Genomic DNA, 21,466 nt, shown 5'->3' with positions numbered 1-21,466 from the left:
TGTTTGCTTCATCGTGGAAGGATCTCGCTCGATAAAGGAAATCTTGAGGTATTATCAGAAAGTGACTGATTTTATTGAAAAGAAACATCCTGACAAGGTTTACACTGGCTGTATTGCTTCTTGGAGTAATGACATTTGCCTAAGTCATTTTAGAAACATTTTAAAAAGTAGGCAAAGCCAAACCTCTTTGGATAGATATTTTACCAAGCGACCTCTATCCAGTGAAAGTGCTAGTGGAAGTGAAGGAAATAAAGCAAAAAGCAGTGAATAAAAATTAAAAAAAATATATATATAAAACAACACTAATTTTTTTAAAATGTTTTCTAAGTTATTTTTAAGTTATTGTTGCATTATGTTATGTAAGTTAAGTTTTAGTATCATTTCCCTTCTCCCTCTCTTCTGCCACCAGTTTACACCTCCACTGTCATCTATCCTCAAAGGTAAAGTGGAAATAAAACTACATTTTTTTAATCAATTTATTATTCTATTATGGTTATTTATACATTTACAACTACAAAATGCATTTTTCAGTGTTTTCCTTACTAAAGTTATTATTATTTTTTAATGTACTACTTAGCTTTAATTTGAGTGTGTTTTTCGTGTTGGAACAAATTATTTGGTTTTACATGTAATCATATGGGAAAAAATGATTCACCTTACGACACTTTCATGATACAATCTCAGTTTCGGAACGGATTAATTTCGTATCCTGAGGTACCACTGTACACATATATAAACATTCATATTTCACATTTTATATATATAAAAATGAATTAGTAAAAATATTTCAATATGATTTTTAATTTCATTTTCATAGTTAACACTGAATTTGTTTTTGTCTGTTAAATATCATAACAAAATAAATATTAAATTTATGTTGTTTTAATATATTTATGTCTCTAGCTTTTTCATTTAAGAATATAAAGTTAGTGTACATTCCAATAAAGTTCAATTGAACCTTAATTCTCATTAGGGTTAGCGCCAATAATATTAGTGTACATTAATAAGAATATAAATCAATAATATCCATAATATAGTAGTCCTGATTATCTATGATAATATAGATCCCTAGAGTATCTTTAATAATTAAATTTGGATATATTGGTAAATTATTAGATAAACTTAACCATAACACTTACTTAATCTTTTACATTACCTAATGAAAAAGTTAAAAGTTGTACTTTAAATCAAATGTAAACCTATGATTACAATTGAAATTTTTGCTTACAATATAAAATTTTTAAAAAATGAAAAATTACTAGGATAAATTCTTAAAATTTCTAGAGCACCTTTTGACTTTTGTGTATTGTTTGGACATAATTTGTGGAACAAACTATACTGCACTATTTTCTCGTCTTTTCTTGACAAAACATTCTTCTGTAGTTCAGACAATATGGAACCTCTGTTAATGGTCTTAACCCATTTAACAGAGGTTAACAGGGATTCTGCTTTATAAGTTTTTGAAGAAACTTTTTAAGTTTTAAACATGCAAATGTAATTTAAAAATTTTAGCAAAAACATTTTAACTTAATTATTTTTCTACAAACCACTTTTTTTTTATTTAAAATTTTTAAAATGCAAAATAGAGAATAATATATATTACAATTTTAGATATTACAATTGGCAAACAGCTGCACCAATGTTGTTATCTTTAGCTATGTTTCAAAGACCTTTGCCTGAGGTAAGAAATAATTCATATTAAAATAATCTAAATTATGTTAAAATTTTGTTTTTATTTATTAAAAATAAATTTTAAATTTTATTTTAACTAAAAAATTATTTTATTAGAAAATATTTTGAAAATTTAATTTTTTATTGAGATATGACTTTAAAATTTGTAACTAAATTTAGTTTTTCAATTCTTTTTGTATATCTTAAACCCATCTTATCTTGATTTGAGTAGGTATTTTGAAAAATACCTACTCAAATCAAAATACCTACTCAAATCAATTTAAATTTTTTAATCAAGAATTAAAGATTTTTGTTTTAATATATAAATATTAAAAACAAGCAATTCAGTTTTATACATATTTTTTTTTTTTTTGTTTAATGAATTTATTTTATATTGTTTCATATAATGATTAAATTTCTTCAATCCAGGTTAAAATTAATAATCTGAAATTTACTTGCTGGATATCAAATTTATTTCATTGCCATTTTGAAAAATTAAGGGAACAAACAAAACTTAAGTTTACACTTTCTAAGAGGTATAGGTCTAACTGCTAAAATTATTTTGATGAATAACCACAAATAATTAACCACAACTGTTTAATAAGTACTAAAATATATTAAATGATTGTATTGATATTAATTTTATAAAATAGAAAATTAAGCATGAAAGAAATATGAAACTTTGAAATAAAATCATAATTACATCATGCAATATAAATACATACATTAATTTTATTACTACTGTATAATACAATAAATTGTATTAGTAGCTTTTCTAAGTGGGTTTTAAGTACTTAGTAACCATCAAAATGCTAAAATAAAATTGTACAATGTTTAAACATTTTAATTTACTTAGGTATTTAATTTTACAAAATCAGTCAACTTGTCAGAAGTAAAATGTGGTGGTGATGCAGTATTGTCCCATATGCACATTACATCTGTTGTGTGAATGACATGCTGTTTGATGTAAAGACATGCTATTTTTAATGCACTAGCACCTTCTGTAGGTGATTTTGGTTTCTTAATAATTTGTTTTCCCTCTTTACTATTTGATTTTGATAATGTCATTATCAGTACAGATTTGGTTGCCATGGTCATCAGTTTTCTGTTACTCATTCTGTTGTCATTTACATCCATCATCATCATAATCTGAAATCTGTTTCACAAGATGTAGAATTTTATGTTTTTCAATTGTCATTGTTGGTATCCGAAATCTCTGTCCACAGATTTTTTACAATGTTTTTATAAACTTTGGCATAACATGATCTTAGGACTTAACCATTCAGTAAATAACATTTTTAATTGTTTTTATTGCAATTTTTGCAGGACTGAAAAGTTTGTATTCATTTTCAATAAGATTTAGATTGTTGTTGTTTTATTATTATTATTATTATAGATTTAAATCTGTATTTTCATTTATTTTATCCCGTTAGAGGCTAGAATAAGCACTATTATATTTCTAATGATTTTCTCATCATTTTAGCATATTGCCAAATGATTTAGATTCCACTAGAGACCAAAACGTTGTTGTTGTTGTTTCAATTTTTCTCTGAGTAGACTTGGGATTTGTATATAATATTTTATTTATTTTTGTGTATTCAGTAAGGATTGGTATTAAATTTTATTATTTTATCAAATCATTTCTGTAAATTATCTTTCAGAAAATAATTAGTCAATTGATAGATGCTCATATGCCAAAAAAGAAGAAAACTAAAAGTTACTCTTGGTGGAATTGGAGGCGTACTAGTCAAGAAACTGAAACAAAAAAACCTGATGATATCTCAGAGGTAACTATGTTTGCACTTCTTATATATATACATCTGTATCATCTAGAAATAATAATATTTACGTTACATGATGTAATCATATGGGAAAAAATGATTCACCTTACGACACTTTCATGATACAATCTCAGTTTCGGAACGGATTAATTTCGTATCCTGAGGTACCACTGTACACATATATAAACATTCATATTTCACATTTTATATATATAAAAATGAATTAGTAAAAATATTTCAATATGATTTTTAATTTCATTTTCATAGTTAACACTGAATTTGTTTTTGTCTGTTAAATATCATAACAAAATAAATATTAAATTTATGTTGTTTTAATATATTTATGTCTCTAGCTTTTTCATTTAAGAATATAAAGTTAGTGTACATTCCAATAAAGTTCAATTGAACCTTAATTCTCATTAGGGTTAGCGCCAATAATATTAGTGTACATTAATAAGAATATAAATCAATAATATCCATAATATAGTAGTCCTGATTATCTATGATAATATAGATCCCTAGAGTATCTTTAATAATTAAATTTGGATATATTGGTAAATTATTAGATAAACTTAACCATAACACTTACTTAATCTTTTACATTACCTAATGAAAAAGTTAAAAGTTGTACTTTAAATCAAATGTAAACCTATGATTACAATTGAAATTTTTGCTTACAATATAAAATTTTTAAAAAATGAAAAATTACTAGGATAAATTCTTAAAATTTCTAGAGCACCTTTTGACTTTTGTGTATTGTTTGGACATAATTTGTGGAACAAACTATACTGCACTATTTTCTCGTCTTTTCTTGACAAAACATTCTTCTGTAGTTCAGACAATATGGAACCTCTGTTAACGGTCTTAACCCATTTAACAGAGGTTAACAGGGATTCTGCTTTATAAGTTTTTGAAGAAACTTTTTAAGTTTTAAACATGCAAATGTAATTTAAAAATTTTAGCAAAAACATTTTAACTTAATTATTTTTCTACAAACCCCTTTTTTTTTATTTAAAATTTTTAAAATGCAAAATAGAGAATAATATATATTACAATTTTAGATATTACAATTGGCAAACAGCTGCACCAATGTTGTTATCTTTAGCTATGTTTCAAAGACCTTTGCCTGAGGTAAGAAATAATTCATATTAAAATAATCTAAATTATGTTAAAATTTTGTTTTTATTTATTAAAAATAAATTTTAAATTTTATTTTAACTAAAAAATTATTTTATTAGAAAATATTTTGAAAATTTAATTTTTTATTGAGATATGACTTTAAAATTTGTAACTAAATTTAGTTTTTCAATTCTTTTTGTATATCTTAAACCCATCTTATCTTGATTTGAGTAGGTATTTTGAAAAATACCTACTCAAATCAAAATACCTACTCAAATCAATTTAAATTTTTTAATCAAGAATTAAAGATTTTTGTTTTAATATATAAATATTAAAAACAAGCAATTCAGTTTTATACATATTTTTTTTTTTTTTGTTTAATGAATTTATTTTATATTGTTTCATATAATGATTAAATTTCTTCAATCCAGGTTAAAATTAATAATCTGAAATTTACTTGCTGGATATCAAATTTATTTCATTGCCATTTTGAAAAATTAAGGGAACAAACAAAACTTAAGTTTACACTTTCTAAGAGGTATAGGTCTAACTGCTAAAATTATTTTGATGAATAACCACAAATAATTAACCACAACTGTTTAATAAGTACTAAAATATATTAAATGATTGTATTGATATTAATTTTATAAAATAGAAAATTAAGCATGAAAGAAATATGAAACTTTGAAATAAAATCATAATTACATCATGCAATATAAATACATACATTAATTTTATTACTACTGTATAATACAATAAACTATATTAGTAGCTTTTCTAAGTGGGTTTTAAGTACTTAGTAACCATCAAAATGCTAAAATAAAATTGTACAATGTTTAAACATTTTAATTTACTTAGGTATTTAATTTTACAAAATCAGTCAACTTGTCAGAAGTAAAATGTGGTGGTGATGCAGTATTGTCCCATATGCACATTACATCTGTTGTGTGAATGACATGCTGTTTGATGTAAAGACATGCTATTTTTAATGCACTAGCACCTTCTGTAGGTGATTTTGGTTTCTTAATAATTTGTTTTCCCTCTTTACTATTTGATTTTGATAATGTCATTATCAGTACAGATTTGGTTGCCATGGTCATCAGTTTTCTGTTACTCATTCTGTTGTCATTTACATCCATCATCATCATAATCTGAAATCTGTTTCACAAGATGTAGAATTTTATGTTTTTCAATTGTCATTGTTGGTATCCGAAATCTCTGTCCACAGATTTTTTACAATGTTTTTATAAACTTTGGCATAACATGATCTTAGGACTTAACCATTCAGTAAATAACATTTTTAATTGTTTTTATTGCAATTTTTGCAGGACTGAAAAGTTTGTATTCATTTTCAATAAGATTTAGATTGTTGTTGTTTTATTATTATTATTATTATAGATTTAAATCTGTATTTTCATTTATTTTATCCCGTTAGAGGCTAGAATAAGCACTATTATATTTCTAATGATTTTCTCATCATTTTAGCATATTGCCAAATGATTTAGATTCCACTAGAGACCAAAACGTTGTTGTTGTTGTTTCAATTTTTCTCTGAGTAGACTTGGGATTTGTATATAATATTTTATTTATTTTTGTGTATTCAGTAAGGATTGGTATTAAATTTTATTATTTTATCAAATCATTTCTGTAAATTATCTTTCAGAAAATAATTAGTCAATTGATAGATGCTCATATGCCAAAAAAGAAGAAAACTAAAAGTTACTCTTGGTGGAATTGGAGGCGTACTAGTCAAGAAACTGAAACAAAAAAACCTGATGATATCTCAGAGGTAACTATGTTTGCACTTCTTATATATATACATCTGTATCATCTAGAAATAATAATATTTACGTTACATGATCTAAATATATATACAGTAATGCAATTTGTTTATACAGTTTCATGTAGGAAAAGTCTTGCTGTAGTACAGTCGACCCCCCCCATAACACTGTTGATAATTCCGTTTTATATGAATTTCATGTTGTATGAGTCACTTAGATTATACAAATACATGAGCCGTTTCAGCCCAGCACACGTATTTGTAAAATCTAAGTGATTCGTACAACACGGAGTTCATATAAAATGTAAAAATCAACAGTGTTATAGGGGGCTGACTGTATTAACTTAAATGTAATTTGACATGTTTTATTTTTTTAATTTCTACTGTTTATGCTGACTGTTATAAAACATTGATTGTCCAACAATTTTTTTTTGTTGGAATGATTCCTGTGTTAGTTTATGCTAATGAAGTTATTCTTGAGACCACTAAATATTGTGACTTTTAAGATTAATAAATTTAAAGTTATTTTGGTTTTCATGTAATGACAATAATTTTTTGGGGAATTTTCAAATTGTACTATAATAATTTTTTATGAATTGAAGCTGAATTCTAAATTATGTCTAATGAAAAAAAAAGACACTTAAGAGATTTCATTTCTGTAGAATCAGAGAGAAAATTTTGGATTGTGTAAAACTTATTACATATTGCTGAAAGGTTAAATCTGAATGATGCAACAGTCTACATCACAAAGAAATAAAATAATTAGAACTGCTATTGCTGCAAGATATTTCATTTCTGAAAATATGACAAATTTGTTAGTACTTGAATGGAATCCTCTTTGCATTGGTATTTAGTCACATGTAACATTTTATACAATACAAGATTTTATAGAAACCAAACTATCAACTTAAACTAAGTTGCTTTTATTTAGAATTTGATATGAATTTTGAATGTATTAAGTTGCACTGATATTGAAAGTATTTAGTCTTTGAAATAATTTAGTTTAAAAAAATTATCACAGTGCATAATTAAAATGTTGACATATATGTACAGCATTATAAAAATTTAACTTAAGTTATACAAGTCTTGTATTGATAGGATTTTAAGTGTTTGTTTTCATTAACAGGAAGAATTATTTTTATTATAGAAATAATGCAAAGATAAATTATCTTTCCATTTAATTGATGTACATTGTGGTACCCCACAATGTATCAATAATCTTTAGAGCATTTTCTGCCATTTTGATTTTTTAGAATACAAGTTACTTGTCTTTTTACTTCCTGGCTCTATTATATACAACAGAGGGAAAATATAGTGATCAGTAAAAAATGACCTCCCCTCAAGATTTTTACATTTTTGGACTCTGGGATCTAGAAATGTCAAGAAATGCAAAAATATTTGGGATTTTTTTTTGTGTGGGGAGGGGCACGATTTTGTTCACCCTCTTTGAAGCATAGTGACTTTTGTGCTTTTTGTCAAAAATTTCTGAAATTTGCAATGGTATGTGTATTAGGGGATTGATGCTATTAAATTTTGGTGGTTGAAGGGGTGGGGGAGTTAAATAGGGTTGTGTGTTGAATCTCAAGTAGGGTCAGACTTAATTACAATTTAACTCATTAGCATTTATAATCGTTTTTATAAAACCCTTTTCTATTCTCAAAATTAAGCTTTTTGCAATTTTATAATAATTAAAATTATAAAAAGTTTTTCAAAAAATATAACAGATGGGACCCACACATTATTTTAATTGTTGAGCCAGGAAAGTTAAGCAACTCGTTGCTGGATTTTTGTTATTTGTCCTAATTAAAGTTTTGCCACCAGAGAGTGTGGATTTGACTGGAATTGCAAATTGTTATATTATGTAGCTGTAAGATTGTTATATTGCTTTAAGATATTCAAGAAAACACTTTTGATGTAATCATATGATAATTAAATGTTTAATGAGTTAAACAAACATTACTGGATGAAATCTTAAATTAAATAACTATTTATCAGTTTAATTATTAATTAAATCATTATTTAATTTAGTCTGATTTTTTTTCCTTGTGTACTAAAAATCCAGAATGGCAGAAAATGCTGTAAAGATTGTTGTGTACCACAATGCATATCAATTAAATGGAAAGATAAATAATCTTTGCATTATTTTCTTAATGGAAAATAATTTTTCCTGTTAATGAAAATGAATACCATATTTACTTGCATATAAGACGAGGATTTTTTTCCATTTTTCACTGCTTCAAAAACCTAAGTTGTCCTATATGCGCAAGCAAAGGATTCTTTGCATTTTGTATAATTTTTGTAAACTATGTATTTGCATATTTTATCGGATTCTCACCTTATGTTTAAAAACAAAAGTATTTTATCTGGGGCATTTGAATTATTCTTGTGTATTGCCAGGAGTAAAGGTGAATAGCAATAGGAAAAGCAAAGCTTTTGAATTGAATTCCAAAATTACACGGGAGCCTGATTATAAGTTTTTTAATTCATTCCCACGTGAAAACAGATGATTATTTGGAAATTCGAAGAAACTCATAAGTGTAATTGACAGAGTGAATTAGACTGTTAAGAATTGGCAAAAAAAAAAAAGGTTCCTGATTGTCCAGCTTTACATGAAAAAATTAGGTTGTTGATTTTACAAGGTTTTTCTTTGAAGTTTAAAATGCCAGTAATTTTTGAGGGACAATGTGTATTTACATGCATTTGCTATTTTATTTGTTATTTTATTTTGAACTTTAAAGTCACACTTCATCCTATACGCAAGATTGCCTTACATTCGAGTAAATACAGTACTTAAATTACACAAGGCTAATATTGATATTTGTGATATATAAATATAAAGCATTATAAAAATTTATGTCAATATTTTAATATTTCACAGTGTGATAATTATTTTAAAATAATTATTCTCTTAGTGCCAAATTGTATTAATTGCTGCATTAAAATATCTTATAACTTTTTGCAAATTTTTAGATAATTCTATCATCACAATTTCTTCAAAACAAAAACTGGTGAAACATTACAAATTCACGAACAAAATTATAAACAAAATATAACAATTATTTAAAATATCAGCAGGTGTTGTGTTATGGCAGTTTTTAACAAGTCTGTCTTAAGTGGAGAAAGTTCAGTCCTAAGTGTGTGTTGCAAAACCCAAGTTATACTGTGTACATAAATGTTAATGGGCAAATTTGATTCTATTATATAACAATCAAATTTACTCATTAAAATTTCACTTGTTAAACAATTGCCATATATACAGGGAAAGTCAGGGATTTTCATTATTTTTTGAAAAAGTCAGGGAATTTGTCAAAAATTGTCAAAGTCAGGGAATTTGTCGAAAATTGTCAAAAAGTCAGGGAATTTGTCTCCTTAACTGCGTTGTTGATTTCGTTTGCTGAATATAGATGATCAATCACAGCCATCTGCAGGCGGCAAGAAGTAATGCTGCAATCTTTAAAACCCGAGATAACTCGGGCAAGTTCCATAGCGTTACATAAAACTCGGGCATTTGGGCCCTCCGAAAAAACTTTTGTTTTTTTTGGATGTTTTTTAAGTCTCCAAATTTTTTCAAAAATTTTTTCCCGCGCGAAAATATTTTATCGCGATTTTAATATACCTTTAATGACGCACGATTAACTCTTAATTGTTTTTTAATGGGAGTTTTTTTATCAAATTTCATTCATCGTTCTAAAGTAGTAGTGCACGGATTTTACTTCGATAAAGTTATTTAAAGCTAGTTTCTGATGTCAAAAACGACCTCCAATAGTTTTTTAATTTTTTTAAATTAATATATTTTATTATATATACGTTTAATTAAGTCGGGGGGTCGGAAATCGCAATAAAAAAACGTAATTTTTGAAAAATATTTAAAAATATACAGCCANATGAATTAGCACAAAATAGAAGTTAACACAGATCAAGTTCTCTCTAAATTAATCATGTCTTGTAGTGAGACTCAAAACCATTGCTACTGCAAGCTAGGCATGTGACATTACCAATTATGTTATATAAGCTTCTTAAGCAGAAATTTGCCAATTTATCCACCGTGTGATTTATTTCATTAATTTTCATTTTGTTGTTGTTTCTTACTCAAAATTTCTCTTGTGTTTCTTAATGCCTTACTTTCATTTGCAAGAGAGAAATGCTGGCATTAATGTACAATGTTTTTATGCAGAGAGACTTGGAGTATTGTCTAAAAACAGAAATAAGAAAACTTCATTTAACAAGTTTAATGGTATTCATTCAGTTTATGAAATTATGGCAACAAAGATAGAGATGATGATGTTTTCCCATGGATATCATTTAAAATGTAATTGTACTGACAGAATTAGTGACTAGGAAGGATCAGAAATTTTTGTCCATTTTGTTAGCATCATTAATATGAAGGCAGTGTTTAAGTTGAAAGAATATCAATACTTCTCTCTTGAAGGTTTTAAAATTATTTTATATATTTTTAAAAATATATATTTTAATAGATCTCCCATAATATACAAGTAAGAAATCAATACAATTTGTTTTATTAAGTACAGATGTTTGCTAAAATTAAGTTTTTCTATGTATGTCTACATATATTAAGGTGTATAGAAAACTTTAAATAACTTCATTCTTTGAATAATAGTATTTCATTATAATATCTTAAATTTAAAAATCTTCTAACATGAATACTGGAAAGCATATAAAAACCTTACAAGTCCAGTAGTAAACATTTAATAGCAAACAAATGTTTGCTATTAAATGCTATTAAATAAACAAAAGTATAAGCAAACAAAGTTCATAATATTTTATAATGGATTATTTTTGTGTTTAATACATTTTTTTTGTTTATAAACATGTTATATACACTGGCATGCAAAATGGGTTTGTTGCAATCAATACTACAATGTGATACTACAGTCAATACTACAGTAAAAGACTACAATAAACAAAAGGCTTTGATTTATTCCATTCTCCCGAGGTTCACGAACGTATGCCTTAGGTTCCTTTATTTACCATTGTTTAAACATGTTTTCTTGTAATTTCTATGTTCATAGTTTTGGATAGATAATATAATTGCCTGATTTCATATGTTGACAACTAATAATTTTTTATTTAGTTGATAAAAACTTAGATCAATTTAGGTATTAGACACACAAAAAATTAGTCTACCGTAATTTTCAGTGGTTTTATCATTTCTGGTTACATCGATAGTGATAAAATAGAAAATAAATTTTTGCATTAAATAGAAATNACCACAATGTATATCAATTAAATGGAAAGATAAATAATCTTTGCATTATTTTCTTAATGGAAAATAATTCTTCCTGTTAATGAAAATGAATATCATATTTACTCGCATATAAGACGAGGATTTTTTTCCATTTTTCACTATGCTTCAATGCTTCAAAAACCTAGGTTGTCCTGTATGTGCAAGCAAAGGATTCTTTGCATTTTGTATAATTTTTATAAACTATGTATTTGCATATTTTATTGGATTCTCACCTTCTGGTGTTTAAAAACAAAAGTATTTTATCTGGGGCATTTAAATTATTCTTGTGTATTGCCAGGAGTAAAGGTGAATAGCAATAGGAAAAGCAAAGCTTTTGAATTGAATTCCAAAATTACATGGGAGCCCGATTATAAGTTTTTTAATCCATTCCCAAGTGAAAACAGATGATTATTTGGAAATTCGAAGAAACTCATAAGTGTAATTGACAGAGTGAATTAGACTGTTAAGAATTGGCAAAAAAAAAAAAAGGTTCCTGATTGTCCAGCTTTACATGAAAAAATTAGGTTGTTGATTTTACAAGGTTTTTCTTTGAAGTTTAAAATGCCAGTAATTTTTGTGGGACAATGTGTATTTACATGCATTTGCTATTTTATTTGTTATTTTATTTTGAACTTTAAAGTCACACTTCATCCTATACGCAAGATTGCCTTACATTCGAGTAAATACAGTACTTAAATTACACAAGGCTAATATTGATATGATTTGTGATATATATAAATATAAAGCATTATAAAAATTTATGTCAATGTTTTAATATTACACAGTGTGATAATTATTTTAAAATAATTATTCTCTTAGTGCCAAATTGTATTAATTGCTGCATTAAAATATCTTATAACTTTTTGCAAATTTTTAGATAATTCTATCATCACAATTTCTTCAAAACAAAAACTGGTGAAACATTACAAATTCACGAACAAAATTATAAACAAAATATAACAATTATTTAAAATATCAGCAGGTGTTGTGTTATGGCAGTTTTTAACAAGTCTGTCTTAAGTGGAGAAAGTTCAGTCCTAAGTGTGTGTTGCAAAACCCAAGTTATACTGTGTACATAAATGTTAATGGGCAAATTTGATTCTATTATATAACAATCAAATTTACTCATTAAAATTTCACTTGTTAAACAATTGCCATATATACAGGGAAAGTCAGGGATTTTCATTATTTTTTGAAAAAGTCAGGGAATTTGTCAAAAATTGTCAAAGTCAGGGAATTTGTCGAAAATTGTCAAAAAGTCAGGGAATTTGTCTCCTTAACTGCGTTGTTGATTTCGTTTGCTGAATATAGATGATCAATCACAGCCATCTGCAGGCGGCAAGAAGTAATGCTGCAATCTTTAAAACCCGAGATAACTCGGGCAAGTTCCATAGCGTTACATAAAACTCGGGCATTTGGGCCCTCCGAAAAAACTTTTGTTTTTTTTGGATGTTTTTTAAGTCTCCAAATTTTTTCAAAAATTTTTTCCCGCGCGAAAATATTTTATCGCGATTTTAATATACCTTTAATGACGCACGATTAACTCTTAATTGTTTTTTAATGGGAGTTTTTTTATCAAATTTCATTCATCGTTCTAAAGTAGTAGTGCACGGATTTTACTTCGATAAAGTTATTTAAAGCTAGTTTCTGATGTCAAAAACGACCTCCAATAGTTTTTTAATTTTTTTAAATTAATATATTTTATTATATATACGTTTAATTAAGTCGGGGGGTCGGAAATCGCAATAAAAAAACGTAATTTTTGAAAAATATTTAAAANCAACTAATAATTTTTTATTTATTTTATATGTTAATACTTTTTTATAAATATTTTAAATAACTAATAATATTAACTAAAATATTTACATAAAAATCTGGTTTATATTAATAATTGTCATTTGATTTAATTAATTAATTAAAAGTTAAGTTGTTTTATCCTACAGTATATTTAATATAAGTTTATGTAGTAATAAACATAAATGGCAACACAATTGATATTCATACAAAGAACAAACATTAAATTAAAATTTAAAAAATGTACAATAGTTTTCATGTACTAATACTTGCATTTGACAAAAAGTAAATATTTATTATCTGATTATACAAAAATTACATAAAAAACATTGAACCCTATACATAATTTATTTTCTGTGGAGTGCTACTCTGATGAAGCAGAATGGAGTTCTAAAAAAGAAATCAAGAACTAAATCTCTATTGGACATATCATCATAAATTTTTTTCAAATGCTAGAAAACATCCAATGTAATAAAAATAACATCATTTAATCAAATTCAATTGCAAACATTTCAAATGATGCAATTATAAAAAAATATCAACTTTTCTTTGTTTAATTTAATGTAAACAAATGAAAATATCTAAAATCCAAACTATATCAATGAATCCTTACATAATATATATCAGATTAAACAGAAAAAAGGCAATCATTAGCACAGTTTAATAAGGAAAACCATGAAGTTTTGTTTTCAAATGGCGTGATTGTATAAATACGGTAAAAACTTGGTTCACAGAAACAGCATGGCAACCAGAAAATGTTAAGTACAAAAATACTGTGTGTGTATTTGGAATTTTGTCTCCCAGGTGATTTCTAGCAGAGTTACAGCAAAAAAAGATCATTGCTTAAGTTTTTGCACACCAGTGTATATAACATGAAATTTCTAAGTTAAAAATTTTTTTTTGTTTCGTTTCAAATTTTAAATGAAAGAATGTTTCATGTATTTTTATATTAAACATTTTGATTTAGATGATGATAACCTATTCAATCATTGTACTTTGTAAATAGAATGTTTGTTTTTAACCATTTATTCCAATATTAAATTTTCTTTCCAACTTGATTTTCTGTTTTTAATTAATAGCTTTTTAAATAATGTAATGATATGAACTGTAAATTAAATTAAGATTTAAAGTTACTTTTTGTTGTTTCTATGAAATTAATAAATTTAATATAGTACAGCAAATTTTAAGAAATAAAACAACATTGTAATATGTTAAAAATTAGTTAATAAATAGTTAAATGGATAGTTAATAAATAGTTAATAAAATGGATAAAACTTTAATTTTTAGAGAAATTCAAGCATACAGTCTACAAAACAAGAAACAACTGCAGAGCAGTCAACTGAGAAGAAAGAGATCTTATTAGACTATAATTCCACAACTGCTGTTCAAAGTTATTCAGCTGAGTCATCTGGTGCTATAAGTAATTCATCAAAAGGACGACTTGATCTAGTCAAGTAAGTTACATTAAAATTTATTCTAATTTTCAAAAATAAATATCTAATAATTTTCTTTTAAATCTTAAACTAATGAAATTTTGTTACATTTTAACAAACAAAATTATCTAATACTTAGAAATATATTTGGATAAAAACTGTTTTTTTTTTGTTAATTGCTGAAGCTTAAAATTTTTGCTTTGTAACTATCTTCTTTTAATATTTTTAGGAAAATATTATAAATTTGACATAACTGACTTTTAGCAATCATTTTGTAATAGTTTTATAAAAAATGTATAGGATAGTTCTAAAGTCAATTAACTATTTTTTATTGTGTTCCCAATAACCTGTGGATGTAATTTGTAGACTGAATTTAGGACAACGTTGCTCTTTTACAAAATTGGTAGAAACATGATGATTCAATTAAATTGTATTTTTGTTTTTTTAAGTTTAACTAATTAATTGCAATTTAGTCTTTTCAATGATTAACTGACTTCTGAGTCACCTTGTATATTTATAAATTATTTCTTTGCTTGATATCATATCATTTTCTGTTTTTGACTGTCTGGACTAAATGTGTAGTATTAAATATTTATTTAAATAAACTTAGAAAAAGATAATTTAAATTATGAATTCACAACTACAATACTGCAAAAGTTTTGCTGTTTATAATTATTTAAACATGTCATATTTGAAAATTTACTTAAAAATTTGTACAAAAGATTTTCATATTTTCTACAGAAAATTATTTTTTAGGTTTTAGGATTTCATTAATTAAAAATATAGACTAATAATGTGATATTAACTTCTTGATCTCAAAGTATAAAGTATTTATAAATGAAAAAAAGAATAAACATGATACTTTTAATATTTAAAATTACAATAATGCAGAAATCAAATAGGTATTAACTAATAGGTTCAGAAAAATAATTTATAATAGAAATTTGATAAATAACTAAAATAATTTCAAAAGATTTATTTTTACTATTATTGTTAGTTATGTAAACAAAGAATACCTGCTTTTATTTACAGATTTTTTTACATAATAATTGATATTGTGAGGAAAGAATGCAAAATTTAAATTTTTTCTTCATTTCCATAGATGTTCAAAAAATGCAAGTTAATACAAAAAAATTAGAATACTGTAGTTGCTCAATAGGATTTAAAACTTATTTAATACAGTTGATTCCACTTATTGTAATCATGCATATTATCAGAATTAACTTGTCAAAAAAAAACACAATAATAATTAAAAAATGTCTTTTTTAATATGTCAACAAAATCAGAATTTCGTATTACTTAGTCTTATAAGATAATGTGGTTTGGTTATTGTTACATGGTATAGTCAGTATAGATGCATTTCAAAGTGGTTACTTGTACAATAAACAGGTTTATACTGTGTTTCTATTAGTAATTCATGAAGAAATGATAAAGAAAAAATGTAAAGTAGAAGCAATTTATGGAAATATTATTTATATTTATGATAGTATATTAGAGGTATATGTCAGTGGCCATATTGTATTTTGAACTTTTTTTCTAGTATTTATTCAGGGGTGTGCCATGACATTTGATGATAGGGAAGCTGTGTTTCTATAAGAAGCCGACTTCCAGGGGCAATCAGTTAATTCTTTCTTTAAATGTATTTTTAATAGATTATTTATCTGACATACTTAATAAATAAACAAGTTCAATAGGTTTCCTTTGCCCTCTAAATGCCAATTCTTGCNGTAAAATCGACCAGTATATGAACTGCGATTAAAACTTTAGAGCCCTTTTTCTCGAAATCTTCTGGCTAGTGTGCTTTACAATTCTTCTGGGTGGACACCCTTGAAGTATACTGTTAACCTGCGAAGTCTCATCCCAAACTGAATTTTTGAGACCATAAGGTCCCCTTGTTGGAGCATTGTAAATTTTGTGAATCAATATATATATATAAGTACTGTACATGTCTGAAAAATAAATATTCTATGCAAATTAATCATTATTAATGTTGATTTTGTACAATAATATGTTCATTAACATTTTTGTATGTTTTTTTTAGACCTAAGACAGTATAGTTAGGCATATCTTCTTCAGATTCATTAAAGAGCATGTGTAAACAAATTAGAAGCATTCAACAGCAAGTGCTAGTGCAAAATACACAGCAATGTCTGTAACATTCAGAATTGCATATAACTTATCAAATTTTATGAAAATACAAAAATGTCTGGGTAATCAGCACCACTCTGGTCTCATAGGTGTTGGATTAATTAAACTCTACTCAGTAATATTTTGAATAGATTATTTATAAATTTTAATATTAATAGATTAATACATTTTTATTAATATTTTTAAAATATTATATATTTTCAATAGATATTTTAAACTGTAGAAAATGGTAGTAACAGTAATTATTAATTTCAAAAGAATATTCATGTTTTTAGAGTGATTATCTTGTATAAACATAACTTTTTATAAAATTAAATTTAAACATATACATTCAAATTTTTTGTTTAGATTTTGTTCAGAAAGACTTCGTTCACTTATTAAAACACTAGAAATAACAGAAATTGCAGATTTTACTTCACTGGGATTAATTTGTAACTTTGCAACTTTAGTCAGCACTTATATTAAAGGTAAAAGTAAAATTAATATTTATTTAGTATATAAGATTAATTTCTTCAATATTTTTTATTGTAAAATTTGTGAAATTATCAGAGAAAGAATGTAAAATGTTATGTTTTTTATGCTCTATTGATATAAAATTCCTATAAGAAATGCCCTGTAAAGAAATGCAATAACTACAGAAGGTAAAATAAGATATAAAAATATGACAAATTTTTTTTGTGAGATTCAGTCAGAAAATTGTAAAATTATTTTAATAATAATTAAAATAATTAAGATTGATTTTTTTTCTTTGAATTAATAAATTAACAGACTAAGGTATATTTTTTTAGTATTTATATTGATATCATTAAAAAAATTTCAATATTTTTTCTTTTTATTTATAAGTTTTTCAATACTATTTAATTTAAAAGTATTTTTTCATCTGATTAATAACAAAAAAGAGAAACATACAAAGAAAAGAATTAATGGAATACATTTTTTCTTTAATTTTATTTTTCTCAAATTGTTCACAAATTGGTGTCATTTTCAATAATAATATGATTATAATGCATATTTCTACTTACATTACATTAATATTATGCTTCTGCTTGGAAAAACTAACATAAACAATATACAGTATAACCTCCAAATAGCAGATACCATTGGACCGAGAAGTTTGTCCACTATTCGGAGGTTCGTGCCAGCGGTCATATTGTATTTTAACTTGGTCATTATAAAGTGAAGAATACGATGGATTATGAAAACATCAAAAATTTGTGTTAGGAATGTGAAAATAACAAAAACTATCTATATGTGGCATATATAATCTAAATATATATACAGTATTATTTATCTTTTCTACTGTAAAAATCACATTTTAATTGAATTCTAAATAGTAAACAGATTGTATAGGATACTTTAGTTAAATGGAATATAAAAATTACAACAAAATGTAAACATTGATTAATTATTAATTCATCAAAAACGACCTGAGGGGAAGTAATGAAATAGAAAAATCAAACTGTTATTATGAACAGAAGGGATGAAGGTTGGTTTAGGCAACAAGAGTTCAAATGTCAAGTTATGAAGGCAATTTACTAACCACTTCAAGGGGTAAGAAATATATTTGGTGTTCTTGATTTATAACATAATTTATGATCTAAGTTACTAATAAAAATCGATACAGTGGTTTGTCTACTTTGTAGTTATTGAGTAGGTGTAATTTATCAGACATTTTTGCTTTTTTTAATGAATGATTTGTTAAAAATTACTTTATTCACCAAAAAGTTGTTAAGATCATAAATTTCATCATAAATGTAAGAAAACTAAATATCTTCCTACACTTTAACATGGTCAGCAAATTGCCTTTGTAACATTATCTTTGAACTTTCACCAAATAAATGCTGTGTATTTTCTTAAGGTAGGTTATGGATGACAACATCAGTTATTTAGTGTTTGCTATTTAGAGGTAAATATTATAGATGACCTATTTTAAGGGTCTGGGCATTATAAAAATTCCATTAAGTAGAAGTGTTTGCTATTTGGGAATGTCTGTTAATGGAAGTTTCACTGTAATAGTTTGTGTGCGAGTGACTTGTATATCTTTTTAATACACAGAAAATTTTCTATCATTTAGTCCTTTTAGGAAAATGTATGCAATTTCTTTTAGCAAAACCAATAAATAACCTTTTTCAACTATATTTTCTTCAAATATAAAATGTTTTATTATTCATATTAGTCTTTTTTTAAATAATAAAATCTAGGCATTCATAATAATTTTACTTTATACTTTGAAGTGTTAGATACTTGAGAAATTGTGAACAAATATTCAAGTAGTCATATGGTATATATATTCATACATCAAATGCTGCCCTCTGTATTTTAGATAATCAATGAAATATTTGGTTTAAACACAACCAACAACAGGGCAGTTATAATAAAGGATTCTGATGAAATTTGTTTTTCAAAAAACGAATGTATTTTGTGAAAAATTTTGAAAAATTGTATGTAAGATATAGTTTATATATGTTAATCTTAGGGTATTTTAATTGTGGATTTTATTATGAAAAAATAAGGGTGAAGGTACAGTAAAATTTTTAATGGTGTTAGGTGTGAGTTGTAGAATTGTAAATTAAAATAAGTTGAGGAGGACAGCATTGTTTTTTGTGGTTAAGATGCATACTGATTTTTTGCATGTTACTAAGTTTAATTGTTGAATAAATATATGCTAGTATATAAGTCTGTTGTTGTTTTTGTGTTTGAACTAAATGGTTAAATATTCAGCTAATTGGATTAGATTTATTATGATTGAATATTGAAAATAAGTTTTTTTGTTTTATTGATGAAATGAAACCTAAAACATAAATGAAAGTTAATAGTATTTGTTGAATCATGACCTATAGTGTTGATTTTCTCCCAGTTAACTGCTTAAATTTAGATTAGGTCTTGTCTTACTTTAACAAATTCAGTTTGGCTGCTTTTTGTCCATTCATATTAGCTTTTAATTTTACATGTTTTTGAATTTTAGTATATAATTATTTTTCTAAATTTTATTTTTTATCTAAATAGAAAATACTTTATAATTTACTTTCTTCTCAGTGTTGTTATATTTGATTTTGTGATCCTTAAATGAAAGTGAAAAATCTACTTTCAAGTATTAAGAGTTTATATTAAGTATTAATATCTAAATGATATGTAATTTTTTTCTAACTAATGTTAAGCTAGTTTTAATTATTACTGCATTCTTTGTTGTTAGTTATGTGCTCTGTTGTGTTGTGCTTATTTTTCATTCAGATTTTTTGTCCTGTCATTACACAAATATTAATTAATTAATAATCAAATGACTTACATTCTAAACACACATAGATTAATATGTTTTTAAATTAACTCTTCTCTTATTGGCTTCAAAACTGTGAATTTATTGTTTCCATTAGCTTGCAATCTAATAGGGCATAACATTTTGAAATATCAATACATTTGAAATTTTAATTTGCTGTCAAATTTATACAGTGTACTCCTTATTAATCCAAACACTGCTTAATCTGAATTAAGTTTGTTCATTTTACTGTTACTTTGTTATTGGTAGGAGCATTCAAGTGTAGTTTAAAATGTTAAAAGCCACTTAGTAAACTGGCATGATATAATAAACATTTTAATCAAAAGCCTTAAATTGTATTCTACCATTAAATGTACAGACCTGAAGATCTCCAATTGTAGATTGAAAATTTTTTTTTTCCAATTAAACATTACTTGAATACAATTTAAGGCTTTTGATTGATGTGTTTAACTGTAGTTTTCTAAAAAAAATATAACAAATTTATAAAGTTAATACAGTACAAAATTTTTGTACTGTATTTATACAAATACAGTACAAAAAATCTTTAAACTGAATACTAATAATTTATTGAAACTTTTAGATATTAGTTTCAACAATGCTATAAAATACTGTAGTAGAGATAACACAGACCTATCACACTGCTACTGGTAACATCAAAATCATACTTCTATTATCAGAATGCAACTTGTGTACTAAAATGCATACCAGTAATAAAGACACTCATTAGCCAAACATATAGATCAGGGGTGGCCAAACCGTGGCGCATGCGCCAAACTTGGCGCATTGGACGATTACAAGTGGCGCTTTAGTCAGTTCTGAGCAACATTGCCAGATTTGGCTTCTTTGCAATTAAGAATATTACATAGAAAATTAATTTTTTATAGTCTGTCTTGGCAAGTTCATTTGTCGCACAATTCATTGGAATCAACTTTACAGATAAAATGAGTGTTCTCCACATAGTAAATTACAGTGTTTTCGATTTTTCGATCAGTGCACAGGCGTCTAAATGACAGTGCTACCTGTTGACCTTTTTTTTTTTTTTTCTTTGCTTCTACAATACACGATACATTCGTAATCGTGTATGCCACTAATCTCAAACGGGACTATTTTGTACGGGTAACTACACCACCACCGCATTTTTTATTAATTTTTTTTTCACACAACTGAATTTTGATCTTTTAAATTGAAATACCTGATTAAAGGGTGGCCGAAATTTTTCTC

The 21,466-nt window shown here is 25.6% G+C and overlaps 1 protein-coding gene across 1 annotated transcript in view; it reads left to right on the top strand.

The window, feature by feature from the left end:
• The window catches only part of LOC111618348 (phosphatidate phosphatase LPIN1-like), a 42,136-nt gene that overhangs the window by 15,646 nt on the left and 5,024 nt on the right, over window positions 1-21,466 (top strand). Inside the window, exons 7-11 of the mRNA XM_023359843.1 lie at window positions 1,612-1,681; window positions 3,333-3,530; window positions 4,440-4,583; window positions 6,235-6,360; window positions 14,678-14,844. Of these exons, the coding sequence (XP_023215611.1) occupies window positions 1,612-1,681; window positions 3,333-3,530; window positions 4,440-4,583; window positions 6,235-6,360; window positions 14,678-14,844 (705 nt within the window). The remainder of the gene's footprint in view (window positions 1-1,611; window positions 1,682-3,332; window positions 3,531-4,439; window positions 4,584-6,234; window positions 6,361-14,677; window positions 14,845-21,466) is intronic.

Source organism: Centruroides sculpturatus, unplaced genomic scaffold, assembly GCF_000671375.1.
Source record: "Centruroides sculpturatus isolate CEXI.00-Female unplaced genomic scaffold, Cexi_2.0 scaffold189, whole genome shotgun sequence".
Classification (NCBI taxonomy): Eukaryota; Metazoa; Arthropoda; class Arachnida; order Scorpiones; family Buthidae; genus Centruroides; species Centruroides sculpturatus.
This window is presented reverse-complemented; position numbering and strand designations above follow the sequence as displayed.